The sequence below is a fragment of the Prionailurus bengalensis genome, chromosome C2, assembly GCF_016509475.1.
Source record: "Prionailurus bengalensis isolate Pbe53 chromosome C2, Fcat_Pben_1.1_paternal_pri, whole genome shotgun sequence".
Classification (NCBI taxonomy): domain Eukaryota; kingdom Metazoa; phylum Chordata; class Mammalia; order Carnivora; family Felidae; genus Prionailurus; species Prionailurus bengalensis.
In genome coordinates this window covers 154294974-154321872 of record NC_057350.1, presented here as the reverse complement: position 1 = coordinate 154321872, position 26899 = coordinate 154294974, and the positions used below count along the sequence as shown (strand labels likewise).

Genomic DNA, 26899 nt, shown 5'->3' with positions numbered 1-26899 from the left:
GAGGGGCCGCAGGTCAAAGCTGCCCTGGCTGGGGAACAGCTGGGGGCAGGGGAGGCCAGAGCAGGTTTGACCTGCTTTGTTTCAGAAAGGGCATGAGGAAGAGCTGTGGGACTGGGATAGGGCAATTGCAGGAAATGACGGGCTGGCTTTCCACTCGGCACCCGGAGTACGGGGCAGACACGGGGGGTGTGAAACTGGAAGGTAATGCTGGCGTATGGCCGTGGGGCGGATATGCCTGGGGTCCTAAGGAACCCATCCACAGCCAGGCTCCTGCTCTCAAAAGTGCGCTGTCTGCTTCTGACAGGAGCATGCTGTTCTTTCCATTGGGGGGCTTGTCCCCATAGTTTCTCAGGTAGCAACTAAACTCTACGGAAATCTCTTTCAAGCAAAATTTCTTTTTCCGTTTTTGCCTCACATTGTCTTAACTGTATCTTCGTTTGGCTATGTCCTTGATAGCTGTCCTCTTGCTGCCTTTTCCAACGACTTTCCTCCTTATCCTTTTCTCTCTTCTGCTTTCCTCCCAGTTTCTTTGTCTTAGGCCTTGAACATTATTCTCAGCTGATTATGCTGCCCAGACTTTGTAAGCTGCAGCTCTTGAAGCAACAGACTTCCAGCATCGCCTCCTTTCTCCTTTTCCCTAGAGACTAGACTTGCCGTGAGGCTAATGAAACTTCCACCAAAGACCCCTCACTCACATGGGCCCCCACCGAGCCCCTGTACCTAATTTTGTTTGGTATTTTCTTTTTTTTTTTTCAACGTTTATTTATTTTTGGGACAGAGAGAGACAGAGCATGAACGGGGGAGGGGCAGAGAGAGAGGGAGACACAGAGTCGGAAACAGGCTCCAGGCTCGGAGCCATCAGCCCAGAGCCCGACGCGGGGCTCGAACTCACGGACTGCGAGATCGTGACCTGGCTGAAGTCGGACGCTTAACCGACGGCGCCACCCAGGCGCCCCTGTTTTGTATTTTCTTAAAGGTGGTCACCCTAAATTTACATGATTCGGGCCCTGTGGAATCTGGATCTACCCTACATCTCTATCTGAACTTGTAGCTCTGTGGTTGGTTGATTGACTTAGCGACTGGTTGTTCGTCTCTTCCTACCGGGCAGTCCCAGGACCCTGGATCTTTTAGCCTTGCCTGAGGGACGTGTAGGTTGTTTCCAATTCTTCACGATTATAAACAACAGCAGGGGTAAACATCCTTGTGACTAAAGCCTTGCGGACATCCTTAATTATTTCCTTTGAATAAATTCCTGGGCGTAGAATGGCTGGGTCTGAAAGGAGGGAGGTTGTGAGGCATTTTCTATGCGTTTTCCAAGTGCCAGTGAAGTTAAAGCGTGTGCTTTAGAAAATGCATTAACTTTCTCAGGCACTGGAGTTTTGGAGTAATATGCTAACGATCTGGATCCATTGCTTTAGAGGAGCTTAGCTGTCTGCAAGAGGGGAACTTCAAAAGGTCACGAATAGAATGGATGAAGGAGGTAAGAGATATGAGAAGGAAAAGTAATCGCTTGCAACTTTGAAAGGAGGGAAAACGTTAATTAAACTTTCTCTGTATCTGGTGCCTTTCTTAAGAAATTACTCCTTAGCCTCCGAATTCGGTATCAGTGGTTTAATAAGTCGGCTTCATGCTAATTAAACACCTTTGTACAGGTAGACGGATTTGTTGGGAGTAGGGCAGAGGAGCAGGAAGAATGTGCTGGAGAACACGGGGGGACAGCCCGGCCACCGGAGCCAGCGCGGGCTCTGCAAGTGGCAGAGCTGAGGGTCTTTGGTGTTGGCGGACCGGGGCGCGGGTCACAGTGCTGTCGTATTCCCGAACCCCATAACCCAGCATACCTGTCAGTCCTTTTCTTTTTAAGCCAAAATTGTCACGATTTCTGTAACAGACGGGGGTAATAACCTTGCTTTTCTAAGCCTGGAGGCTTGAACACGGCTTCTGCAGTCATACTGCATTGAGAGCAGAGCCCCAGACCCAGCACCTCTCCAAGTGTTTGGCTTGAACGGTCCCTCCGTGGCCGTGCTCTAGGCAGTGACGGTTGTCCCCCTGGCCAGGTGGACCAGGATATCCTGGAGAGCGCTGCAGATGTCATTTGTATCTGTTTGGATGCAAACATGCAAATGACTCAGTTTCCTCCTTTCCAGCAACACTCTGAGGGTGTCTGCTTGCCAGAGCCAGCTTCCCCTCCTGTCCCCCCGCCCCCGTGCCCGGGGTCTCCTTGCACCCTTTGAGCCACAGTAGTAGCTGCCAGGGAACATGGACAAAGCCGATTTCTGTCCCCTTCCCTTAGACATGTACCGGTTCTTCAGCTGCAGGGTAGACGACTGTAACACCCTGTGATATAAATAAATGCAGCCCCGGCTGGCGTCCAGCCCCCAGAGTGGGTTTCTTTCACACCCCTCCCCTGCCCTCCTTCCTCTGTGCCCCAGACGCCCTGGAGTCCGAGGTGGTTGGGTGCATTGGCTTCCTTTCTGGCGACGCGCTTCCTGCCCCATCTCCCGGGACACATCAAGACGGCTGTGCTCAGGCACAGAGCAAGTGCTCGGAAATGGAAGACACGCCGGCTTTCTGCTTTGTTAAGGTTGTCAGAAGAGCATTCAGTGAGGAATAGGAGGTAATTCAGAGCCAAGGAGAACACAGCATTCTCAGTGTGCATTAAGGTTGAGAATGAAAAGAACAAGCGAGACAGTTCGGCTGCATTGCCAATGCCGTTACATTGGCCAGGTGTATTGCTATTTAAGTTAAAATTAATTACAACCAAACAAAATTAAGAATTCCCTTTCTCAGGTACACTGGCCACGTTTCAAGTGCTCAGTATCCGCATGTGGCTGGTGGCTGTGGGACTGGGCAGTACACGGAACACTTAGAGCAGAAAGGTTGTTGTTTTTGTTTTTTAAGTTTATTTTGAGAGAGAGAGAGAGAACAAGCAGGGGAGGGGCAGAGAGAGAGAGAGAGAGAATCCCAAGCCGGCTTCACAATGTCGGCGTAGAGCCCAACTTGGGGCCCAATCGCAGGAACCGTGAGATATTGACTGGAGCCAAAATCAAGAGCCGGAGGCTGAATAGACTGAGCCACCCAGGCGCCCCGTGGCAGAAAGTTCAGGATAGTGCTGGTTTAGAGCAACAAATTAAGTCTTAAAGGGCTAGACAAAGATCGACAGGCAACATGAGAAAAAGGAAAAAATCAGCCCTTGGAGGGTTTGTGTGTCAAAACAAGTGTGGGTGCTTAAATCTAACTCAGAATTAGCAACGGACAGCCAGGGAGGCTGACTTCTTTGTCCTTCCCTGGTCAAACACTGGGGCGCTAAGGGGGAGGGATTCAAGAACGAAAACTCCACGCACCGTCTGATGGGTGAGGACATCATGCGGTTCTAGCATCCCAGGCAAAATGTAGGCTACGGGCTCTGATGGGAGAGAGGCTTGTCCTTGGGCAGACACAGTTGTTCCGACGGGCAGAGGGGAGACCCTTGTGAAGGTGGAACCTTGAGGAGGGGGGCCGTGGGATCCCGGGCCCTGCTGCACCCCATCTTTGTGAGGAGACACCCAGAAATGGCAGTGGCAGCCGGGCCTTCTCGAACCCCGTGTGATGGAGGTCTTTGCTGTCCCACGCCAGGCCCGCAGCCGGGAGTGTGGGTCCACTTCCCCATCCGGCTTTCCTCGATGTAGCATTTTCAGGCCTTATTCCTGGGTCTTACTGCCCCGAAGAGCCCGCTTCTCATGCTCTCAGGAAGCCACGGTGCGTGTGTGAGGCCCAAGTTCTAAGGGGACCCAGAAAGTGTCTCGTGGGGTTTCCGGGGCGTTTCCCTGGAGATCTGGGGAAGCTGGCGAGGGTGCTGTTTGCGGAGCTAGTGCTGATTGCTGGCCGCCGGTCTGAGGCAGCTGTCTTGCCCGGGGGAGAAACTTCACAGACAAGAAGATGACTTTTCCCAGCTAGTTACTCACAGCTCTGGGTGTGAGGGTGTGAAGAACTGGGCCCCAGCCAGCTCTTATTCCCCCGCTGACGTCCGGAAATGGTCTTTCTCTGATAGCTTTTACTGTGATTTGTCTAGGGAACGTGTTTTCATGTGTATTAGAAAGCAGTCTCCGTGTCGCCCTCAGAAATCAAGGGAGCAGCCTGTAACTTTAAGAAGTAAAAATCAGCAATTCGATCAGATATTATCTGCTGGGCATCTATCTCCAAGAGATCAAACGCTCTCATAGGCATGATAGTCTTTACTTGAATCTTCGGGACCGCCTGGCCGGTGGTTTCCAGTGTGCCAGTCAGAGAACTGGAGCTTAGAGTTCCACGCCTTGTCCGAAGCCTGCCCCAGCCTCGGGGATCAACGCACATTGTCAGTGTGCGTCCTCTGGGAGCAGATGCTAAGGCAGAGGTAGGAGTAGGGACGTGTTAGGTGGGGGGACAAGGCCTGGGGAGGAGCAAGGGGGAGGGGGCAAGACCGGGCAGAGAGAGCCTCAGGCTGTGCTGTTGACCTGATTAAGATGTCCACCAGCTTAACAGGACGCCCCCCCCCCCCCCGCCCCGCAACCGTGATCGTCATAATCGGTCATTGGCTGCTGCCCCCTGGGCGGAGTGTGGCCTCGGCTTGATTGCTGTGGCCTTCCTGAAGGGGCTGCCGGTGGGGACTGCCGGCTGACTTGCAGCTGAATGGCACGAGGTGGCACAGGGGATGCACGGCTCCATGGTGGCCACGGAACCCATCATTTGTGGATTGCTGTGTTAGGAAGGCAGGAGATGTGCTCCTTGGCCAGCAGTTGTGGCTGGGGATTATCTGTGCCTTATTGCACTGGGTCAGCACGGGGGACATTAGAAATCTGGCCTGAAGCAGACTCCAGAGCATTCTAGCTGCCAACTTTCACACAGGGTGCCTCTTCCTGACTTCAGAGAAGTCACAGGTGAGGGACGGAGGAGAGAGAGAGAGACCCCCCCCCCCCCATTACCTTGAGCCATCGGGCAGCTGATGAGCTCCCGACCAGAGGGAGCAGCAGCACTTCCTTCCTGGGACTTCACAAACCACAAACCATTAAGCCAAGTGGGTTGGTGACCAACTAAAGCAGAAGAAAGTGTTTTATCAGGACCTTCCTTTTTGACAGAACCTTGGGAAGTGAATCCAAGATTGGGAAAGATCTGGAGTCTTTGAAACTACAGCCTCACTGGGTCCCCAGTTTGTGCTTTGTGGGGGAACGTTAGAAGGGACTCATGCTGTGGGTTTCAGTTCCCAGCAGAAACAACATGGTGGCCGCAGCTATGCACTTACTGAGTCCTTAGCAGGTGTTGAGTGCTGTTCTACGTGCTTTATGTGCTCTGGCTCATTGAATGTTCCCAAGTGTCGGCTGGTTGTCATTCTAGCCCCAATCACGAAGGAGAAAACAAACACAGAGGTGTTGCTTGCCCAGGTCACCTGGCCAAAGTGGTAGACGTGGGAGTGTGCTTATGCCTCTCACAGAGTCAGGAGTCTAAGTTTGGGGCTTCAAGGCATCCAGGCATCTGTCTTGTAAGGTTCTTTCCTTCCTGGCTTTTCTGGAAAAGTTTTGGAGTTATAGCAGTGGTAACTTCCCTGTGACATCCTTTGGGGTACTTATTCATGATCCACTGGGCACAGGTGGAGGGATTCTGGGGGTTCTGTTTTCCAGAGATGCTTGATCACTGGGTAAACAGGGACCCAGTGATTCTGCCAGGGACATTTGTAGGCCTGCTCCCACCCCAAGTCTGTGTGAAGGTAAGAAGTGTCCTAGGAAAGATGGCACATTCTGGACTATTCCATGTATTCATCCTAATCTCCCTGGGCTGAGTTTGTTACCTTCTATCTCCATTTAAGCAGCTTAGTTTGGAGAGGAGCTAGGGAAGGTAGCCATGGCAGCCAGCGGTTAGGACTCACCCCTGGATTTATAACTTTATTGAAGAAACCCACACTGACTTTCTGCACGAGTGGCCGACACGCGAGACAGGATGACTTGTGTCCCCCAGAACCTGAAGATAACAAGCACAAAGCCAACCTTCTCCATTTCCGCACATCCCTTGGTACGTTGAAGCCCAGGTGGCCTCTCCTACCCTGTCCTGGATGTGTGGTGTTCCAGCGCTGCGGGGTGCACACCCCCTGGAGCGAAACTGGCATGGTGCAGGGTCTCCTAAAGGCGGGACTGCACCTCTTACCCACCAGGATGGCGCCTCCAGAGCGAATGTCCCAGGCACAGGGAGCAGGGTTCTTCCTGGCTCTGCCTTCATTGTGGCCTCTGATTCCCCAGCAACAGCCAAACCCATGGTTTCCAGGCCATGAAAGGGGGGCTTCTGAGATGCCCAAGTGCCTGGTGGCCACGAGGGTGGGCTTCAAGGTCAGCCCTGCCCCCAGTTGGCTATTTTCGCCTCGGAGACGTTTGTAGGACCGTCAGTCCCTTCAGGTGTTCGAGTCCTTGTTCAGCTCTTTGGAAAAGAGTAATAATAAAGCGTTTCTCTCACCACATTGTTGAGTGCATTAAATGAGATGATCGCTGCAGAGCCTGGGACACAGCCTCCAGCACAAAGGAAACCCTGGGTAAATACTAGTACTTATCCCATTGTTACTTTGTAGGACACCCTCGATCAACACTGGTAGTTACCCTTTTTGTTACTTTGATTTGACTTGTGGAACTAACGGTCATCTTTATCCCGACTTTCGATGCTAAAAGAGTTTGCTTTTGGTACGTTTGTTGAATCCTGTATTCATTTATCATGATCTGAGTGTCAATACTCAATACAGAAATGAATGAGATAGTCTTGTGTTAAGACGCACCCCTCATTATGTGTGGTCTCTAAAATTGTGGTCATGCTCTACGTAAATCTGCATTTCTGTGTATTCATTTACATGCTGTCTGCTTCCAGAAAGGCCCTGAGATGGCTCCTTTTCTTGGAGACCCGTGGGATTGTCCATCCCAGGGCTCTGCAGGCTGCTTTCTTCTCTCAGCAGGTGGGAGGCCGGCCCTGGTATGGGGAGCTCTGGCCCCCATCCTGGGCTCCACATAAGTCTGGGAGGGGGTGGTGAGAATTTTAGCAAAAAATAAAAGTATTGTTCTTGGAGAAGAAAATCATCACAAGAAACTACCAGGAAGACCTCACGCACGGCTTTTACTCATCTCCGTGATGTCTGTAGCTTTCCTCTCTTGGATTTTAATGTGTCCTTGACGCTCTTAGGTGGGGAAGGAAGACATTGGCCCTTTCACCATGCTTTCTTCTCCAGCTGCTGCTTCTCAGTGCATCTGCCAAGACCCGAGACCCCGGCCAGGGCAGGGCGGCAGGCTCTGAGGGCCCTTCACTCCCTGCCAGGGCGACCAGCAGGCTGATGCCTCTCCAAGCGGTGGGGGGGGGGGGGGGGGGGGGACCCTGCCTGTGTTTCTGCTCTTCCCCAGTTGGGCATGAACTCACCTGTTTCATTCTCAGACTTAGCATTTTCTGAGCTGGATTCTTGCCAGCCTTTTATGAGTACTCTCTATGTGCCAAGGGTGCTGTGCTCATGGTTACTCTGTTGCAGTGGGAGCTGCGGCTGAGGTGCAGAAGCCAGATCCGAGGTTATCCAGCAAGTCGATGGCAGGCTTGTGATTTGAACCCAGGTGGGCCTGACTCAATGCTTGTCTGGCTGTTCCCAGGGTCAGGCTTGCTGCTGTCCCCTCCCTCACCGAGTCCCTGTCCAAGGTATCCATTTCCAAAGGAGGAAGAAAAAGTGCCCTGATGCTTTTTCTGGGAGCATTTCTGTCTGCTCTTGGCCTTGGCAGATGAAAACTCCTAACCCATTCTCAAAAGTCAGGCCATCCTGGATGCACCCCACCCCCAACACAGTGCCTCCCTGCTGCACTGGGAAGGGGACTGTGTGTTTTTATTACCTTTTATTTTTGTTCTTTTTAATTAAAAAATTTTAAATGTGTATTTATTTGTTTTGAGAAAGAGAGAGGACGAGCACAAGCAGGTGATGGGCAAAAGAGAGGGAGGGAGGGAGAGAGAGAGAGAGAGAGAGAGAGAGAGAGAGAGAATCTAAAGAAGTTTCCACACTGGCAGTGCAGAGCCCAGCATGGGGCTTAAGCCCCTGAACCATAAGATCATGACCTGAGCTGAAACCAAGAGTCGGTTGCTCAACCAACTGAGCCACCCCGGAGCCCCTGTACTATCTTTTAAAGATGAGGGAGGGCCGGGGTGGCCAGGGGGCTTTGCCCGAGGTCACAGAGCTGGAGAGGAGACGCCACATTCTTCGGGGCCGAATCTGCCACCCCACCCTGCCTTTCCCATATCAAGGCCCTCAGTGAAAGTGTGTGGCCCTGGGTGGCCATAAGGTCCCTTCAGAAGTAGCGTGTCCTGCCTTGATGCTGTATCTCTTTTCTGCTTCCACAGTGTTGCTGCGTCGCAAATCACCCTCAAACTCAGTGGTTTAAACCACTGAGTCTGTAGTTGGCGGTTTTGGCGGGGTTCAGCGGGATGGTTCTTCTCTCGCTGGGCTCCCTCACGCGTCTGCTCTCAGCTTCTGGGCAGGCAGGCGGGCCGGCTGGTCTGGGATGGCTTCAGGTGAGACGGCCCATCTCCATGTGTCTTTTGTGCTCCCGCAGCCTGGGCTTGTACATGTGCTGGGCAAGGTGCCGAGGGAGGAATCAGAGGCACGCACAGTCTCTTGAAGCCCGAGCTGGGAAGTGAAACCACCCCCTCGGTCACATGGTGCTGGCCGAGGCAAGTTCCAGGGCCTGCCCGCATTCAAGACGGGGAGACAGACTCCACCTCCTGATGGGAGAAGCTGCGAGGTACCAGGAGGAAAGGCGTGGATACGGGAGGGATGGCGAATTGTGACTACTTTTGCAGTCCACTGCTAGTGGCGAAAGTGTCCCAGCCATTCCTGGATTTCTGTGACCTCAGCTAAGGGTCCAAATGAATTCCAGGTTCTGAGGAGCTCCTGGGAGTTCTGCCAAGAGGGGGAGCGGGGGTGAGTTCGGTGCGATGGTGTTTGGCCTATGTCGAACATTCTTATGTTTCACTGAACACCTACTTTGTACCAAGCACGTTGCTAGGTACATTTTTTATTAAAACATATATTTTTTTTAAAGTTTGTTTATTTTTGAGACAGAGCACGAGTGGGGGAGGGGCAGAGAGAGAGGGAGACACAGAATGTGAAGCAGGCTCCAGGCTCCGAGCGGTCAGCACAGAGCCCGACATGGGGCTCGAACACACAGACCACGAGATCATGGCCTGAGCCGAAGTCGGACGCTTAACCGGCTGAGCCACCCAGGCACCCCTTTTGTGCCAGGTACTTTATAAACATTGTCTTCCACCTCGCAAGCACCCTTACTAGGTATATTTTTATTTTTTCCCATTTTACGGAGGAAGAAGACCGAGGCCCGGAGTAGTTAAGAAACTTGCCTGAGGTCACATAGCTTATCAGTGGTTGCGGCAAAACTTGAACCCTGTGCTTCTTGCCAAATTACCACCCTGAATAATTTGCCCTCAAAGCCTAGAATTCTAGTGGAACTATTAGTTTCAACCCCCTGAAAAGCAGTTAGTATCCAGTGTTTTGAGCTGGAGCCTCAGTTTCCCCAAACATAAAAAGAGGAGCTTCTGAAGCCTTTCGGGTCCCCAGCTCCAGTTGGCAAGCACTGGCCCTAGAGTCTCCTCTCTCTGGGGGGGGGGGAGGGGGGGGAAGGGTTCCGTGCGGTCAGAGGTGGCTCCCTGGCCCCAAACAGCCCCCTGTGTGTTCAGATCTCGGCTGTTTTTTGCCCAGTAAGGGACAGGGAGGGATTCCTCGGGTGGTCCTGTGGGACACGCAATGAACGAATTCCACGCCTGTCACTGACACGTGTCTCTGGGGAAGCGTTGGCTTTGGCTTCAAATGCGTGAGCGCAAACCTAATGCATTTAAGGTTTTCCATTCCCAGTTGTTGTCCTCCCGGCTGTGATTTCGCCCTGGGGAATCACTGCTGAGGTCTTTGTGGGTAGCGAGGGAGCCTTCCCCAGGGAGGCAGCTCAGTCCTCTTCTGTTGCCCGCTGGCCAGAGAGTTTACCTGCCGTCTGCTCCGGTGATGCGAGGGAGGGCTTCAGAACCAGGGGGGTGGCTGTGTTGGAGAGGCGGAGTTTGGAGGACTGGCCACGGATGCCCCGGGTTTAAATCCCAGCCGTGCTGCTTACCAGCAGCGTAACCTCCGTCTCTGAGTAAAGCGCACACGGGAAGCTGCCCGACAGGGTTGCCTTGAGCAAGAAATCAGATAACCCGTGAGCATAACCCGTGTTGGCAGGTGGACAGATGGGCCCACATTTCCAGACAAGTGTGTGAGCTACTCATTAAGAGGGGCAAATCTGGGGGTGCCCGCGTGGCTCACTCAGCTGAGTGTCCGACTCTTGATTTCGGCTCAGGTTATGACCCCAGGGTCGTGGGATTGAGCCCCGTGTCAGGCTCTGCGTTGGGGGTGGAGCCTGCCTGGGATTCTTCCTCTCTCCCTCTCTCTCTCTGCCCCGCCCCCTCTCATGCTCTCTCCCTCTCTAAAATAAAAAAAAAAAAAAAAAAGATAGGTGTTGATGATTTCTTCTTAAAAAAAAAAAAAGCAAACCTCTGGGCATCACTGTGCCAGCCACATACGCGTTTTAGAAAAGCAAGGACGTGATTGACATTCAGCCTGGTGGGGGGGAGAAAGGGCTTCTTTCTATTTTAAACCCCTGTTCTTTGGCATCACAGAAGCTCCAAATCAAAGTGTTAACCCGGGAACCACCCGAAGAGCCTCGTGAGGGCTTTTCTTGGGCAAGATCACACCGTGGCGGCTGGCTGCAGACTGGCCGCCCTGAGCTTTCTGGGTCCCTTTTCCTCCTTTCTGGCTGACGTGGGGTGGGCAGAATAGGGGGCTGGGCAGTGCGCTCGACCGCCGGGGTGCGCGCTGTACCCCGCTAGCCCAGATCCTGCGCCCTCCAAGTGCCTGATACACCCTGATTGTCCTCGTCATTAGAAATCTAAAGTCACGAGTTAAGGAGAGGAGTCTAAAATGTCCTTGAAGTTTGAGCGCATCTTTAGGGGTGGGATAGGAGCAGGGTTCCTTTCTCAAGAGTCATCCGTTCGTACTGGCTGCAGATGGAGTGCGATTATTTGTCGTCCACGTAGGGGGTTGTATAGCGTGTTAGCCTCCGCATCGCCGGGAGGGCCGGTTAAGACGCGCGTTCTGATTTGGGGGGCTGAGGCCTGAGGTCCTGCTTTTCCATCAAGCTCCCGGGCATTTCCCCTGCTTTCCCTGCTGCTGGTCTGAGGACCACACGTGAAGTAGCAAGCAAGGGTGAGAATCGGCCTGATGGCTTGTTGATGGGAGCCTGTTGGCGGGGACACCTGGGCCCTTTCCTGTGGCAACCGTACAAAGGAAGGAGCCATCTCAGTGTCGTGTCGAAGGTACCAGGGGAGATTGTGGGGGGCTCTGGGAAGTGACGGGCTGTCTCTTCATAACGCAGAGAATAACAGACGAGAAGAGGCGGATGGCGTCTGTGCGGTGGCTTGTCGTGAACTCTGGGCGGTCGCACGCTCTGTCTCTCGGGATCGGCCTGGCAGGCAGCCAGCTGAACTGACTTCAGAAGAGACCGGCTCATGGGCTGGCCTACGGCAGCGGTCTTGCTCCTGGGCAAGCAGCCCCAGAGCTGCCCCAGAGCAACGCCAGGCTGGGGAGGAAGCCACAGCGTTCTGTAAACACAGAGATACAAGCCGGGGCTCCACTGCGCCGCCCCGCGCCGCCCCCGGGAGCGCATGTGTGTGTGCACACGCCCCCTTATCTCCTGCTTCGTTTCCCATTGCAAAGGACTTGGAAAAACCTTCTCGTCCGACCGGCTGACGGGGACTTGGAACCAAAGGGTTGTTATCAGTGCTCGATCAGCCATCGCTAGAACCGCTGAGTGCCGTGGGTTTGGAAGGGGAAAAAGCTCATCCAGCGGATCCTTTCTCCCTCCACCTTAGACTCGGATACGAACTTTGTCCCTCTCAGTCTCCGCTCTGGGCTGGAAGCACCAGCGCCTGGGATTTCGGCTCTCCGGGGTCCCTTCCTTCCCGGGATAACCCGTGACCCCGGGTCTGTGACTTCGGCCCAGTGGCACTCTCTGGCAGGACCGGGGTCCCAGGGCCGTTTCGGGGGATGCGGTGGAGAACCAGCTTGCTCCTTGCAGCCGTTTCCCTTCCTCGCTGTGTGAATACTTCTCCCCTTTGTCTAATTTTCGTGGTTTTTAATAAAATGAATTGCGAGTGGCATTGATTCGCCGAGCTAATGTAAATTTGGAGTTTGTGGGAACTTGCGGGCCCAGCCCTGTCCCGCTGGGGTTTTTGAGCGCAGGAGGCGGTTTATGTTCCCAGGCTTCTACGACCTGACACGTGGAAAGGCGGAGGACGGTTCGGCAGTTTAGACCCGTCCAACTGCTAATTCTTCTCACCTGTGAAAACATAACGGGCCTTATCGCGAGCGACCCTCTGCTGGCCCCGGGGGCTCTGAGGCTCAGCCCCAGAAGCCAGGGGGGAAGCCTTAATGTGGCTTTCTTCTCGCCGGGGTTGCGTTTTGCGTGTCATCCTGCGTTTGAGCTGGAGCCGCCAGGAGCCGGCCCAGCCGCCCGCCCTGCGAGGGAAAGTGCTCGCTGAGATTTCTGGAGGCTGGGGGTGCAGCCCTGCTTCCGCCTGGGGATCCTGCAGCTGGGGCCCCCCGTGGGGAGGCTGCAGGAGCAGGGAGCAGCCGGCGAGCTTCCCGGGGTGCTGCTGAGGGGCCCTGGGGAAGCTCGGGGATCTGTTCCTCTCACCCCCCGCCCCCCGCCCGGAATCGAGTACCAACTCTCAAGACCACCTGGCAGGAAATGCTCCGGTGAGGGTGGGTCTTCCTTGGCTCCGCGTGTCCCCAGAGATCCTTGGTGACCCTTTGTGTCTTCACTGTGTGGGCGTTGAGGGATTGGGCTCAGGGCGCCGGGAATTAAGACAGGACCCACATTCTTGCCGGCTCAGTCAGTAGAGCGTGCGACTCTAGATCTCAGGGTCGTGAGTTCGAGCGCCACGTTGAGTGTGGAGCCTACAAAGACAGGACCCACGCCCCTTCCCGTGAACCTGATACCGTGTCTCTGGGCCGGATTAGTATGGGTGTCCAGCCTTTGCTGAGGGTCCATCTGAAGGTCCCAGACTTTTGTTATCTGATGTATAGACCTCCACTCCTTTCAGCTGGGGTGCTGGGGAGGGAACACCGTCACTCTGCTGCCAGGGTAGGGGTGGATATCATGACCCCAAGGTGAAGGTGGCTTCCAGGACAAAGTGAAGGGAGCCTGGGCCACGTCTCCAGGGAGGCTCTCTGGGGTCATTCCAACCTCTGCTAGGCTGCGTTCCCACAGACACATGAGGGATAACGCTTTCTGTCGCAGGGTAGGGGGCACAGCACACTTCACGATGTGCCTGGAACCTTTCCAGGTGAACGGCATCTCCTTTCTAGGCTGCTAGATGTAAGGAGCAGGTCATATTCTCATTGAGCAGTGGCTTGGAATTTTCTGCTCTTTGGACATCGGTGTAGGTCTTGTTCAGGGTCTCACCTTACAAGTCCTCTTCCAAATGGCTTGTGGCTCAGCACACCCTGCCTGATTGGTGCCGCTTAGTATTCTAAACACTGCTCTTGGGGCGCCTGGGTGGCTCAGTCGGTTAAGCGTCTGACTTCAGCTCAGGTCCGTGAGTTCGAGCCCTGCATCGGGCTCTGGGCTGATGGCTCGGAGCCTGGAGCCTGCTTCCGATTCTGTGTCTCCCTCTCTCTCTGCCCCTCCCCCGTTCATGCTCTGTCTGTCTCAAAAATAAAAAAAATAAACATTAAAAAAATTTTTTTTAATAAAAATAAATAAATAAACACTGCTCTTGATCACTCTGGAAACAGTGCATACAAATGCAGGGCAGAATCGTTTCTGTGACATCTGTAGGGAGCTTGTTGCTAGGCCTGCCCCCCCCCCCCCCGCCCCGATGTCCTACGTCCACACAGCCCTGAATATGTCTCGTCTGTCTTCTTAGCATGGCTTGCTCTTTTCCTCCAGTGGGGAGGGGCCCTGCAGGGGCCATCCTCCCCCACCCCGCTGACCCCGGCAGTTTCCGGTTCAAGATAAAGGATGTAGAGCTTCCTTCTTGCCCTTATTCACATGTGAACTATTCTATCTCTGGTTTGCCTTGGGACAGAGGATGTGGTTTATAATTCGACACTCCTGCTGTTCCTTTCCTATTGCCCCCTAAGTACGTATGTTTTGTGGGGGGGGGGGAGGGGAAGAGGGGGGCACAGAAGAGAAACGGCATCTCTAAATTTCCTGCTTTTTATTATTTTTTTTTTTTTTACTAAAGCGTCCCACACATCCAGGAAAGTACCCATGTCATATATATGCAATTCAATGAATTATCATAAATCTGAGTAGACACTACTCAGGTTGGAAATAGAACATGATAAGCACCCCTGGAAAGCCCCCTCTCCCTAGCTACACCAGCCCCCTTGCTCCTCTCCAGAAGTAACCCATAGCATGACCTCTAGCACCAGTTAAATTTCACCTGCTCCGAACTTCAGATAAGTGGACTCAGTGAGTACCCGTTGGCCCTCCTGTCTTTTGCCCGGTGTTGTATTTGTGAGATTTACCTGCGGAGCTGTGGTTGGCCAGCACTTGGCATTTTCGGCCCTTTTGGTTTCGCCTTCTAGTAGGTGTGAAGTGGCCTCTCACTTGGGTTTCTCTGATAACTAATGCAGTTGAGGATCTTGTCTATGTTCATTCGCCATTTGGTTATCTCCTTTCGTCAAGTATCTGGCCCACTATTCTATTGGTCTGTATTTTTTTTTTTTTCTGATTTATAGGAGTTCTTCATAGATTGTGGATAGGAACTCTTTGCTTGGATGTGTTCCCAGCCAGTCTTAAGCTTTAAATGTGCCTGGAGAGGGGTGCTTGGGTGGCTCGGTTGGTTAAGCCTCTGACTCTTGATTTTGGCTCAGGCCACGATCTCACAGTTCATGAGATCGAGCCCTGTGTCGGGCTCTGTGCTGTCAGTGTGGAGCCTACTTGGGATTCTCTCTCTCCCTCTGCCCCTCCCCCACTCATGCTTGTTTTCTCTCTCTCTCTCTCTCTCTTTCTCTCTCTCTCAAAATAAATAAACATTTAAAAGTAATGTGCCTGGAGAAAATCTAACAGGCTCACTGTTGGAGGCCCTCCCCCTCGGGCCCCCTAGAGCATCCAGGCAGCCCACCCACCACTGGGTGAGGATTTAAGCATTGGCCTCCTCTTTGCCGGTACTGGGTTGTGACAGAATGTCCTTTCTTCTTGATGTGCAGGGTCCTTGTGGGCGCACCAAAGGCAGAGTCCAAGTACAGCACTTCAGTGAAGTCCCCCGGGGCTGTGTTTAAGTGCCGCGTCCACACCAACCCTGACCGGAGATGCACCGAATTAGACATGGCTCGAGGTGGGTGGATATCACTGCCAAGGTGGAAATGGGTTCCGTGCCCTCCCACTTCCTCTTTTTCTTCTCAGGGTGGCCTGATCATTCGTCCCCTCTCCCTTCCTTCCTCCTCCCTTCCTTCCTTTCTTCCTCCCTTCTTCCTCCCTCCCTCCCTCCCTCTCTCCTTCCCTCCCTCTCTCCTTCCTCCCTCCCTCCCTTCTTCCTCCCTCCCTTCCTGTCTTCCTCTCTTCCTTCCTTCCTCCCTCCCTCCCTCCTTCATTCCTCCCTCCCTCCTTCCCTCCCGCTCTTCCTCCCTCCCCTCCCTTCCATCCATCCATCCATCCATCCATCCATCCATCCATCATATGCTAGGTACCTGTTACTCATTAATCACTGAGACATACTGGTGAACAAAACAAAGATCTTGCCATCCTCGACCTTACAAATTAGTGGGCCAAGAGACATTAAAATGAGTAGTTGAGTGCAAGAATACCAGAGGGGAGGTGGGTAGTTGATCTACACCTGATTGGAAGGATTCACGGTAGTTAGCCGGGCAGGTATGGGAGGCAGAACATCCAAGCAGAGGGAAGCACGTGCCATTTTAAAGCTCCGAGTGAGGGCAGTGCAGCTGGAGTGGTGGGCGGGAGTGGAAGTGGAGGGGGTTGGCAGGGTGGGCTGGGGCTGGCTCACACAGGGCCCAGTAGGCTGGAGTAAAGTGTTAAGATTTCATGCTGTGCATGAAGGGGGAGGCCATTAAAATTTATCGCAGGTTTTATATTTTAAGTAAGGAAAGATGTGATAGACTTCAAAGCTCACCTTGTAGTCCAGTGGAAAATACATGGTCCATCATCTTTGGAATCAGGTGACTCTGCCTGGGTTCAGAGCCTAGCTCTGCTAGTTACTAGTTGGGACTTACTACGAAAGTCCTGCAGCCTCTTTGGCCTCAGTTTCCTTGCCTGTAAAGTCAGGACTAAGATACCTACCTTACCTGACTACCTTGAGAAGGACAAATGAGATAATAGAGGTGACACATAGATCTGTACATAGTGAGAGCTATTTCATTATAATCCCTTCGTGTCCTCACTTTCTCCAAAGTTCTTTCCCATCTAGAGCTTCTAATTTTTTTTTTTAATGAAGAATTGTCATGATATTCGTTAGCTGAAAAGGAGAGCTGTCCATCGTGCCATTGTGTTCTTTAGTGCCGCTCAAAATGTCCGGTTTGCAAACTGCTTATTACTGGTACGTAACAGATGAAGGAGCTAGCTTCAGAACGTAAATCACTGCACCACTTCCCTCCTCGAGGAAGTCTTGCGATGAAAAAAGTATTGGCTGAATCAAACGGCATGCATCGCGCTGGAGTTGATTTCCATTTTGTTCCAAGTTCCTTATTTCCTCGCTGGCAGGTGACCAGCACTTGGACTGTAGACCACCCTTTGAAAAGCAGCCAACGGAACATCATTTCTCTAAGCAAGTCTGGCTTTTCTCTTTTTCATCCAGGGAAGAATCGGGGCATGTCGTGTGGAAAGACCTGCCGGGAAGACAGGGATGACGAGTGGATGGGGGTGAGCCTGGCCCGGCAGCCCAAGGCTGATGGCCGCGTGCTGGTAAGTGCCGTGGGAAGGGGGCGGCACTCTGAGGGTGAATGACTTCTGGATGCCTTAGGAAGGCTGGGCGGCACGGTGACAGGGGCACGGCCTTGAGGTTGTTGCCCATTCTGGACTACTGCTTGAACAGATGACTGATCTTTTTATTTTTTTTCATCTGTCAGATGTTCAGTGCCCGTCCCGGGGTGCGGAGATATGGCTGTTGAAACGTGATCGTGTTTGTTGCATAAGTATTTTTGTGAACGTGTGTCTTTTAAGTTGAGGTATAGTGAGCATAAAATGCACAGAACTTAAGATTGTAGTTTTATTTTTGACAAAGGTACACTCCTGTGTGACGCCCTGACCCTCATCGACGTATGGACTATCTCTGTCATCCCAGAAAGTTCTCTTATGTTCCTTACGAGTCAGTTCCTCCCACCCCAAGGCAACCGCTCTTATGATCAGTACTACCATGGATTCCTTTCGATTTTTCTAGAACTTCGTATAAATGAAAAGCTACCTGTGTGCTCTTTTGTCTAAGACTTCTTTCACTCAGAATACTTTTGAGATTAACTTCTGTGTATCAGCAGTTTATTCCTATTTATTCCTACATAGTATTACACGTTAGGAAACCCATGTTATTTTTGGCGCTCTACAGTTGACCTTTGAACAACACGGGTTGGGACTGCATGGGTCCACTTATTCGTGGATGGTTTACAGCACTCTAAGTGTATTTTCTGTTCCGTGTGATTTTCTTAATGTTTTCTTCCCTTTAGTTTATTGTAAGAAGAGAGTAGTACATATAAGACACAAAATCTGTGTTAACCTCCTTTGATGTTCTTGGTCAACTGTTAGGTCAACGAATAGGTCAACTATTTGTGAAGTTGTTGGGGAGTCAAAAGTTATATGCAGATTTTCAACTGCATGAGAGGGTCGGTGCCCCTAACCCCCACTGTCATTCAAGGGTCAACTATATTTGGCTTCCAAAGTGCATGTGGCCTTCTCAGGTCCGTTAGGTGCGTTGAGGAGATGCAAAGAAAAGTCTTTGTCCTGGAGGCTTTTCGAGAGCTACGCCGTCCAGTGAGGTAGCTGCCAGCCACGTGGAGTCCGTGCATTTTAAGCCAATCTAATCAAAAATTCAGTCCTCTGTACTAGCCACATTTCAAGTGATAAGTAACAGCATGTGGCTACTGGCTACTGTGTTGGACAGCGCACAGAGGAAACCCTTCCGTCGCCACAGAGACTTTTACTGGACTCCACGAGACAGGCGTTTGTAACTGCCTCCGAAGTTTTGTCCACTTCTTCCTTTTTCTTTTACTCTTTCCTGTGGAGGTATCACCCTACATACCGACGCACGCAACTTGATGGGGACGGCTTGGTGGCCTTTTCATACACATGCTCCTGCTTCCCCGTAGCTAAGGCCAGAGTGTTCCCTACGCCCCTCTCCACTGAGAGAACCAGCATTCTGACTTCATAGGCCTTTTCTTTTCATTGGCTTTTCTTGGAAGCTGTGTGAAGCGTTTTCTCATAAAAGCAGACGATCAAGGAGGGAAAACGCTACCAGCTGCCATTCATTGAGGGCTTCCTCCGGGCCACATGCTGTAAGGTTGAGGGTTTTATATATTTATATTTTATCCCAGGAGAAACAGGTTTTCCTTCAGGATCTAGGCAAAACGTTTCCTTCCCTGCCTGAGGAGCCCGCTTTTGTGTTAAACTTCTCCAAGGAAGAGGCTACTTGTGTGAATTCGGCCTGCCTTCTCACCACAAAGTTAGCATCTGCCCCTGGTCAGGCCCCTTGGGGGAGGGAAGAAGCAGCTGGATGCTGTCACCAGTGTGGAGGGACCTTCCTACTGGAACCACTGTCAGTCTGCGCAGGGCCCCCAGCCCCTCTGTTTGTCTCTGTGTCCAGTTTGCGGGCTGCCCTGGACCATCTCCAGGCCTCCAGACGTAGTGCCCTGACCCTGACCGGACAACTCGGCCCCAGGACGGCTGGAATGTTGTCCACCATCCTCTAGAAAGGAGGGAAGAAGCTGATCCATCTATAAACCAGGGTGGCCTGAGGTCAAGACTCAGCACAGAGGCGGTGGCGGTCTGGAGGAGGCACCCCGCACGATGCTGCAGGGCACGTGGAGCCTAGAGCCAGAGGTTGCTCCTGTGAAAACGTTTCTTCCTCCCACAGGAGGATGAGCTCTGTGCAGCCAAGAGCTTATTTCCAGAGAGTTCTGTGTCACTGCCAATCAGAGGAGGGGGCCACCTCTGGGGACATGAACGGCATTGAGGATCGTGGGGACGAGTTAGCAAAGGAAGCTGAGAAGGCGGAGCTGGGGCTCAGGGTGATGGTGCCGCGACAGGGTAGTCTGCCGTGGTAACCCAGTTCTCGTTCATCGCACGCAGAGCTGTTTTCCTCACGTCTTACACGAGCCCGGCTTCATTCGATAAGCCAGCCTGTGGGTGCTGGGGAAAGAGGGCACCCAACAGCATCCGTTTTCCTCGTGGCTTTGTTTTTTTCACTGTGGTCAAAGACACAACCTAAAATTTACCATCTTACCCGTTTTTAAACCAGCGAGCAGCACAGTAGTGTTACCGGTGTGCACGTTGTTGGGCTACAGACCTCTCAACTTCTTCACCTTGTAAAACAAACTCTGCATTGAACGCTTACCCCCATCCCTCTCCCCCCCAGTCTCTGGCAACCACCATCCTTCTGTTTCCAAGAGTTGAACTGCTTTCGATAACAACGTGAGTGGAATCATGCAGTATTTATCTTGCCGTCGGCTTATTTCGCTTGGCACGATGTCCTCAAGTTTCATCTGTGTTGTAGCGTGTGACAGTATTTCTTTTTTCTAGGGCCGAATACTATTCTATCCACTGATAGATGTTTGGGTGGCCTGGTTGTTGTGAACAATGTTGCTATGACCACAGGTGTGCGATGATCTCTTTAAGATCCTGTTTTCAGTGTTTTTGTATAGCTGTCCAGATGTGGCATCACCAAACCCTATGGAAATTCTATTTTTAATTTTTTCGGAGGCACCGCCACCCTGTTTTCCCACAGCGGCCGCGCCATTTTGCATTCTCACCAACAGTGCACAAGAGAAGGGTTGGTTCCACTTTCTCCACATCGTTGCCGACAGGTTTTTTTCTTTTTTTCTTCTTTTCTTTAAGAGTGGCCATCCTGATGGGTGCAAGATGGTATCTCATGGTGGGTTTGATTTGAATTTCCCTAGGAATTGGTGATACCGAGCATCTTTTCACGTGCTTCCTGGCTATTTGTATGTCCTCTTTGGAGAAATGTCTGTTTGACTCCTTTGCCCATCTTTAAGTTGGATTGTTTGTTGTTGTTGAGTTGTCCCGGTGGCTTTTTGCACCTGTGGCGTCTTGCTAGGAAAGGCTTGTCCTGAGTCTCCTCTGTTCCCAGCCCCCTCCGTCCTCCCAGTTGAGACTCTGCTTCCTCCTTGAGGCCTGTCATTGGTGACTGCGCTTTCTGGAATAAGCCTAGCATCTTGTGTGTCGTTCGGAACTCGGCATTATGTTGTGACCTTTGTAAGTGTAGTTCATCTTGCATGTATGTCTCCTTTTTTATGGAAGCTGCCTGGGGAGAGACTGCATTTTTTTCACCCTTTTCGCTGTCAGTTATCAGTGCCTAGAGATGGTCTCTCTAAGGAGGGGTATCGAAAAGTATGTTTGAATAATGGAAGGGCAGAGCGTCACTATTAAAACAATTAGAAAGCAAATCAGTTGCCATCTCTTCTTGGTGGCTGAGTGGTTGATGGAAGCATGAGGCAAAATGCTATAAAACAGCCCTAGAAATGATAGGTGACAAGGTACAAGTTATGGTGACTTCATCCATTATTACATTTTGGAGGCCTCGTATCCATTTGCTTTTTCTTTAAGGTGTCAAATCTACCCGTCAAGGCTTTCTGCTAGGCAGGCATTTGTTTCAAAATTAAACACAGGAAGATGGGTGTTATTCGAACACACTTTGAGCACTCAGGAGGTACCTGGGGTGTGAGCGTGGGACCTGTGTCCCCATGGAACGTAATATTGGATTCCATGGTGGCTTTGAAGAGGGGGAGGTGGGGTGAGTTTTTTTTGAAAATGGCACCAGGTGCTGACTTCCAAGTATAGAACAGATGGAGAATTTGAAAGCCGCGACAGGGTGTCAAGTGTCTCATCGACAAATGACGTTTTCTGAGCCCTGAACCCGGCAACCAGCTCTGGTGGGCTGACTTTGGCTTAGTGTCTGCAGTCTGGGCTCATAGGTGTCGTGGTGCCTTCCTGTTTTCCTCCAGTCTTCCTGTTTTCCATCCAGATGATACCAGATGCAAACACAGCATCGGGATTAGGGGCAAGGCCCTTCCCACGCTGTCTGCCTGCTCCCCCGTGTGCAGACGACCGTTTAAGAAATAGAGAAGAAGCAGTCTTTGTCGCCATGGCCACCCAGGCAACTCCGCATAGGCACGGACCCTTTTCTTGGATTTGGGAGGGCACCTCAGGATGTTCAAGTCTGATGTCTTCTGCTTGTCATTAGTCTCCAAGGCTCAGACAACAAATAATTGAAGCATCCAGATTATTCCTCGTGGCAGCGGCGTTCTGGGCTCTATGCCTCGTCCTTCCTAAACATCAGGGAGGCCCCTGTCTGCTCACGACTTCTCATCTGTCCACTTCTTTCAAAGCCGCGGCATACGGTGTTGCGTTTACTTCCATTGCCGTGTTTCCTGGTGGTGATGGCTAGAGAACGTCTAATGTGCTATAACACATACGGAGGAAAGTACACAGATGATTTGTGTTCACTTCGATGAATTGTCATTGGGTCGGCAGTCTCAGAAGGACTTTCCCAGCATTCCAGAAGCCCCTTCCCTGGGCCTCCCAGGCTACTCCCTCCTCCCTTGGAGCCCTTGGAGCAGGGCTGGGGGGTGGGGGGGACTTCCTTGCCGGGTGGGGTGTTCTCGGTGGCCTGGGGCCTGGCCCTGGCTGTGCAGGGTGGACCTGAGGCGTGGTAACAGCTCTGGCCATCTGTGTAAGAGGGTGGGGTGGGGACCTACGTGTCTTTGTGGCTGAGCCATCGGGAGAGGCCCAGGATCCTCCCACCCCCTCCCCCAGAAGGACGTGCTGTTTCCATACAACAAAAAAGACCTTTGTAATAAATTGCTCATTTTCTCCTTTTTATTTATTTTTTTTGGGGGGGGTAGTAAAAAACAATCCTCATAACTTGAAAGATGTCAAATTCTAAGGTTTGGGGTAATGTGAGACCATCTTCCCCTTTTTAGATCATTTGGAATCTGAGTTTGATTAGTCTTGTTGTTTCTAGAGAATGCGCTTCTTTTCCTGTTCTCCCCTGCTCTGCCCCCTTCCTCCCTCATGGCAGAACTCATTTGGAGAGATGGATGGGGTTAGTAATCCTTTGGAGACAGTCCCTAGGAATTTTTTTTAATGTAGGGGTCAGATTGACATGTGTGTGTATATATAATGATAATCAAGGCTAAACAGTCTCTTCTTTCTGTAATTTATATTCAGAAACAGTCTTCTTTGTTTCCCTACATGCATACTGCCTTTGACACTTTGATCTCTGACCTCACAGTATGCCTGAATTTTAGTTTAGTTTACTGTGAAATGCAATATTTGGATTTTCTAGGAATTCTCCAAGATCACTCCTTAAACAATTTATGGCACTTAAAAAAAACAAAACAAAAACAAATGAGGAGACAGTAAACTAGACATTAAATGCAGAATGTCCTTCCTTAGAAGAGTCAGCATGCCCCATGATAAATACCCGCCCCTTTGTACGGTCCCTCCAGCCCAGAAGTACAATAAAACATGGTAAGCCCTGGAAGCCAAAGGCTTTGCTGAATCTATAAGCTAAACTGGAAGTAATTTACCAGCCAACTAGATAAGTGATTCAAGTTTGCAAGCCATCAGAACTGAGTCAGAGCTAAAAATTTAAGAAATCAACTGTTTGGTGAAATGGAGTGATTATGTGCTTTGCGATAGACTTGCACAGGTCCTTGAGAAACTATGCTGTCGGCACAAAACTGTATCAAGTGGGGAGGAATGAAGGTGGTTTGCAGTCTAAGGAACAACAAGAGGTTTTCCTGTGTAGTTTAATCTCACAGGGCAAGCACCAATGTGTGGGCAGATTCACATTTCCGGTAGTTTTGCCCTTGGGCGGTGAGTGGCCTTGTCTTCAAGGGTCATGTGGGCGGTGGATTTGAAGGAACGAAGAGCAAAGAGGCTGGCAGGCAGTGATTTTCATCAGAAGATGATCTGAGGGATGACCAAGCCCCAAAGAGGCCCCTCTCTTCTTTGGTGACCTGGGTATTTCATTTGACCCCAGAATGGTTATCTCAGGGGTGTTGGGACCTCTGGGTAGGCCAGTAACAACAGCTACTAGATCTCCCTCGGGGTGGGTTTGACTGCTCCTCAGGCAGGAATGGGAACTTTAAAAAAAATTATTTAGTTTTTAATTTACATCCACATTAGCATATAGTGCAACAGTGATTTCAGGAGTAGATTCCTTAACACCCCTGACCCATTTAGCCCATCCCCCCTCCCACCACCCCTCCAGCAACCCTCAGTTTGTTCTCCATATTTAAGAGTCTCTTATGTGTTGTGCCCCTTCCTGTTTTTATATTATTTTTGCTTCCCTTCCCTTATGTTCATCTGTTTGTCTCTTAAATTCCTCATATGAGTGAAGTCATGTGATATTTGTCTTTCTCTGACTGACTAAATTCACTTAGAATAATACCCTCTAGTTCCATCCACGTAGTTGCAAATGGCGAGATTTCTTTCTTTCTTATTGGCAAGTAATACTCCATTGTATACATATACCACATGTTCTTTATCCATTCATCTGTCGATGGACATTTGGGCTCTTTCCATACTTTGGCTATTGTCAATAATGCTGCTATAAACACTGGGGTGCGCGTACCCCTTTGAAAAACCGCACACCTGTATCCCTTGGATAAATACCTAGTAGTGCAATTGCTGGGTCGTAGGTAGTTCTATTTTTAATTTTTTGAGGAACCTCCATCCTGTTTTCCAGAGTGCACCAGTTTGCATTCCCACCAGCAGTGCAAAAGCGTTCTCCTTTCTCTGTATCCTCACCAACACCTGTTGTTGCCTGAGTTGTTAATGTGAGCCATTCTGACAGGTATGAGGTGGTATCTCATTTGGTTTTGATTTGCATTTCCCTGATGATGAGTGATGTTGAGCATTTTTTCATGTGTCTGTTTGCCATCTGGATGTCTTCTTTGGAGAAGTGTCTATTCATGTCTTTTGCCCATTTCTTCACTGGATTATTTGTTTTTTGGGTGTTGAGTTTGATAGGTTCTTTATAGATTTTGGATGCTAACCCTTTATCTGATCTGTCATTTGCAAATATCTTCTCCCATTCTGTAGGTTGTGTTTTAGTTTTGCTGATTGTTTCCTTCATCGTGCAGAAGATTTTTATGTTGACGAGGTCCCAATAGTTCATTTTTGCTTTTGTTTCCCTTGCTTCCGGAGACATGTTAAATAAGAAGTTGCTGGGGCTGAGGTCAAAGAGGTTTTTGCCTGCTTTCTCCTCTAGGATTTTGATGGCTTCTTATCTTACATTTAGGTCTTTCATCCATTTTGAGTTGATTTTTGTGTCTGGTGTAAGAAAGTGGTCCAGGTTCATTCTTCTGCATGTCACTGTCCAGTTTTCCCAGCACCACTTGCTGAAGAGACTGTCTTTGTAACATTGGTTATTCTTTCCTGCTTTGTCAAAGATTAGTTGGCCATACGTTTGTGGGTCCATTTCCGGTTCTCTGTTCTGTTCCACTGACCCAGATGTCTGTTTTTGTGCCAGTACCATAGTGCCTTGATGATTGCAGCTTTGTAATACAGCTTGAAGTCGGGGATTGTGATGCCTCCAGCTTTGGCTTTCTTTTTCAAGATCGCTTTGGCTATTCGGGGTCTTTTGTGGTTCCATACAAATTGTAGGATTGTGTGTTCTAGCTCTGTGAAGAATGCTGGTGTTATCTTGATAGGGATGGCCGGAACGGGAACTTTCAAATGGAAAATGGACAAGGTTTTCTAGTGAGACAAGGAGGACCCTGAAGCGGTGGGTTCCCCCAAGGTAGGCAGCACTTGCTGGCTCTGAGACTTAAGGGAGCCACGCTGACACTTGGGCTTCCCGTGTGGAAAATAGGAATTCCAAAGACGCCTCTGGCCTCCCTCTAGCATTGCAGAAGAAAGCAAATGTGGGCCCTGTAGATGCTGAACGTTGTGACCTGTTGTGCATTCGAAGGAAAGAGACCAAGAAATTAAAAGGTCTGATTATTCTGGGATGCCAAAATATTTGACGGCTCAGTCAGTTGAGCGTCCGACTCTCGATCTTGGCTCAGGTCGTAATCTCATGGTTGTGAGATTGAACCCCACCTTGGGCTCCACACTGGCAGTTCAGAGCCTGCTCGGGATATTCTCTCTCTCCCTCTCTCTGTTCCTCCCCTAGTCTCTCTCACACTCAAAATAAATAAACTTTAAACAAACAAGCAAAAGCTCTGATTATTTTAGAATGCAATATTTTAGGAAAATACATTTGTAGGCCAGAGTGGACCGGGGGCAGAAGTGAGTATGTGTCCGTGAGAAACAGGCTGGGCAGGGTGCCCACCCTTGCAGGAAGCGGGTCGGCCCCTAACCAAACTTGTGGGTGCTGGGATGTGCGAGGTCACCTGCACACATGTAACTGGAGCGGGCAGGTGTGTCCGAGTGGGGGACTTCTGTGGCGGGTGGGGAAGGACGCGCCCCTCCCGCGATCCTGCTGTTCCCCCCAGCCCAGCATCCGTTGGATGTTCACTTCCACTCTTGCCCGCCTGCGGGCTCCACACCGTGGCTACGTTCTCTCTCTAAACTGTAAACCAGGTCATGCCACTCACCTGTGTGAGACTGTCGGCTTCCCTTGCACGTCCACGAAGGTAATAGTCCCCACGCTCTGCAAGACCCCCGTGGGCTGGCCCCGTCCCCTCTCTGACCTCTTCCCTCCCACCACAGTCCAGACCCGCCCACCTTCCTTTCCCTCGAACCTTCAAGCCTTTCGCGGGGGCTTCCTCTGCACCCAGTGACCCCTCTCCTGGAACACTGTCCTGCACCCTCAGCGTGGCTGGTTTGCTCTCCTGTCTCCCTGACCTCCATCCTTCCCACCTCCAGAGTCTCTGTCCCATAACTCCGGTCTTTCCTTCCCGGTGCTCAGCACTAGGTATAGTCCTCGTTAGTTTACGTATTTGTTTCCTGTCTCTTCCTAGTAGCCTCCTGGGGTTCGCTCATGTAGGTTGCCGATGCCCCAAACAGCTGGTGCCAGGCTCTGGCGGGACAGGAGGGAGGGTGGCTTTCTGGCCCCTCTGCCCCTCTCCTCCCACACAACCACCAGGTGTTGCCTGGGTTCTGCTTTGGGACCTGCTGGGGCTGACTTTCCTGCTCTGACCCCCCTCTCTGTCCTTTAGGCCTGTGCCCACCGCTGGAAGAACATCTACTATGAAACAGACCACATCCTGCCCCATGGCTTCTGTTACATCATCCCGTCCAACCTCCAGGCCAAAGGCAGGACGCTGATCCCCTGCTATGAAGGTGAGAGCTGCTGATTCTCACCCCCATCCCCATGCCAGATCTCCACCCCCAAGGTACCCAAAGCCACGCGCATCATCTCCGTTCCCCTCAGCTTCCCAAATTCTGACCAGAGGCAGCACTGGGTCCCTGATTGGCCTCTTGGCACCCACGGCCCCACCCAGGGAATGGGGTGACAAGGGGGCCGTGGTTCCAGGCCCTGCCCAGCCCGGCCCATCTCTGCCCCAGGGTCCACGGTGCTTACAGAGCTGTGTGAAGTCTCAGACCGAGATTCACTGAGCCTCAGCCAAGCCATCAGGCAGAGGCACTGCCACATGCTGTGCAGCCTTGGGAAACGTACTTTCTCTCTCTGGACCTCAGTGTCC

General features: G+C 51.3%; 1 protein-coding gene across 4 annotated transcripts in view; it reads left to right on the top strand.

The window, feature by feature from the left end:
- ITGA9 (integrin subunit alpha 9) overlaps positions 1–26899 on the top strand; it is a 361953-nt gene that overhangs the window by 2026 nt on the left and 333028 nt on the right. For all 4 annotated transcript variants that reach the window (XM_043595760.1, XM_043595758.1, XM_043595761.1 and 1 more), the window contains exons 2-4: positions 15272–15399; positions 16873–16979; positions 26414–26537. In XM_043595760.1, the coding sequence (XP_043451695.1) occupies positions 15272–15399; positions 16873–16979; positions 26414–26537 (359 nt within the window). The remainder of the gene's footprint in view (positions 1–15271; positions 15400–16872; positions 16980–26413; positions 26538–26899) is intronic.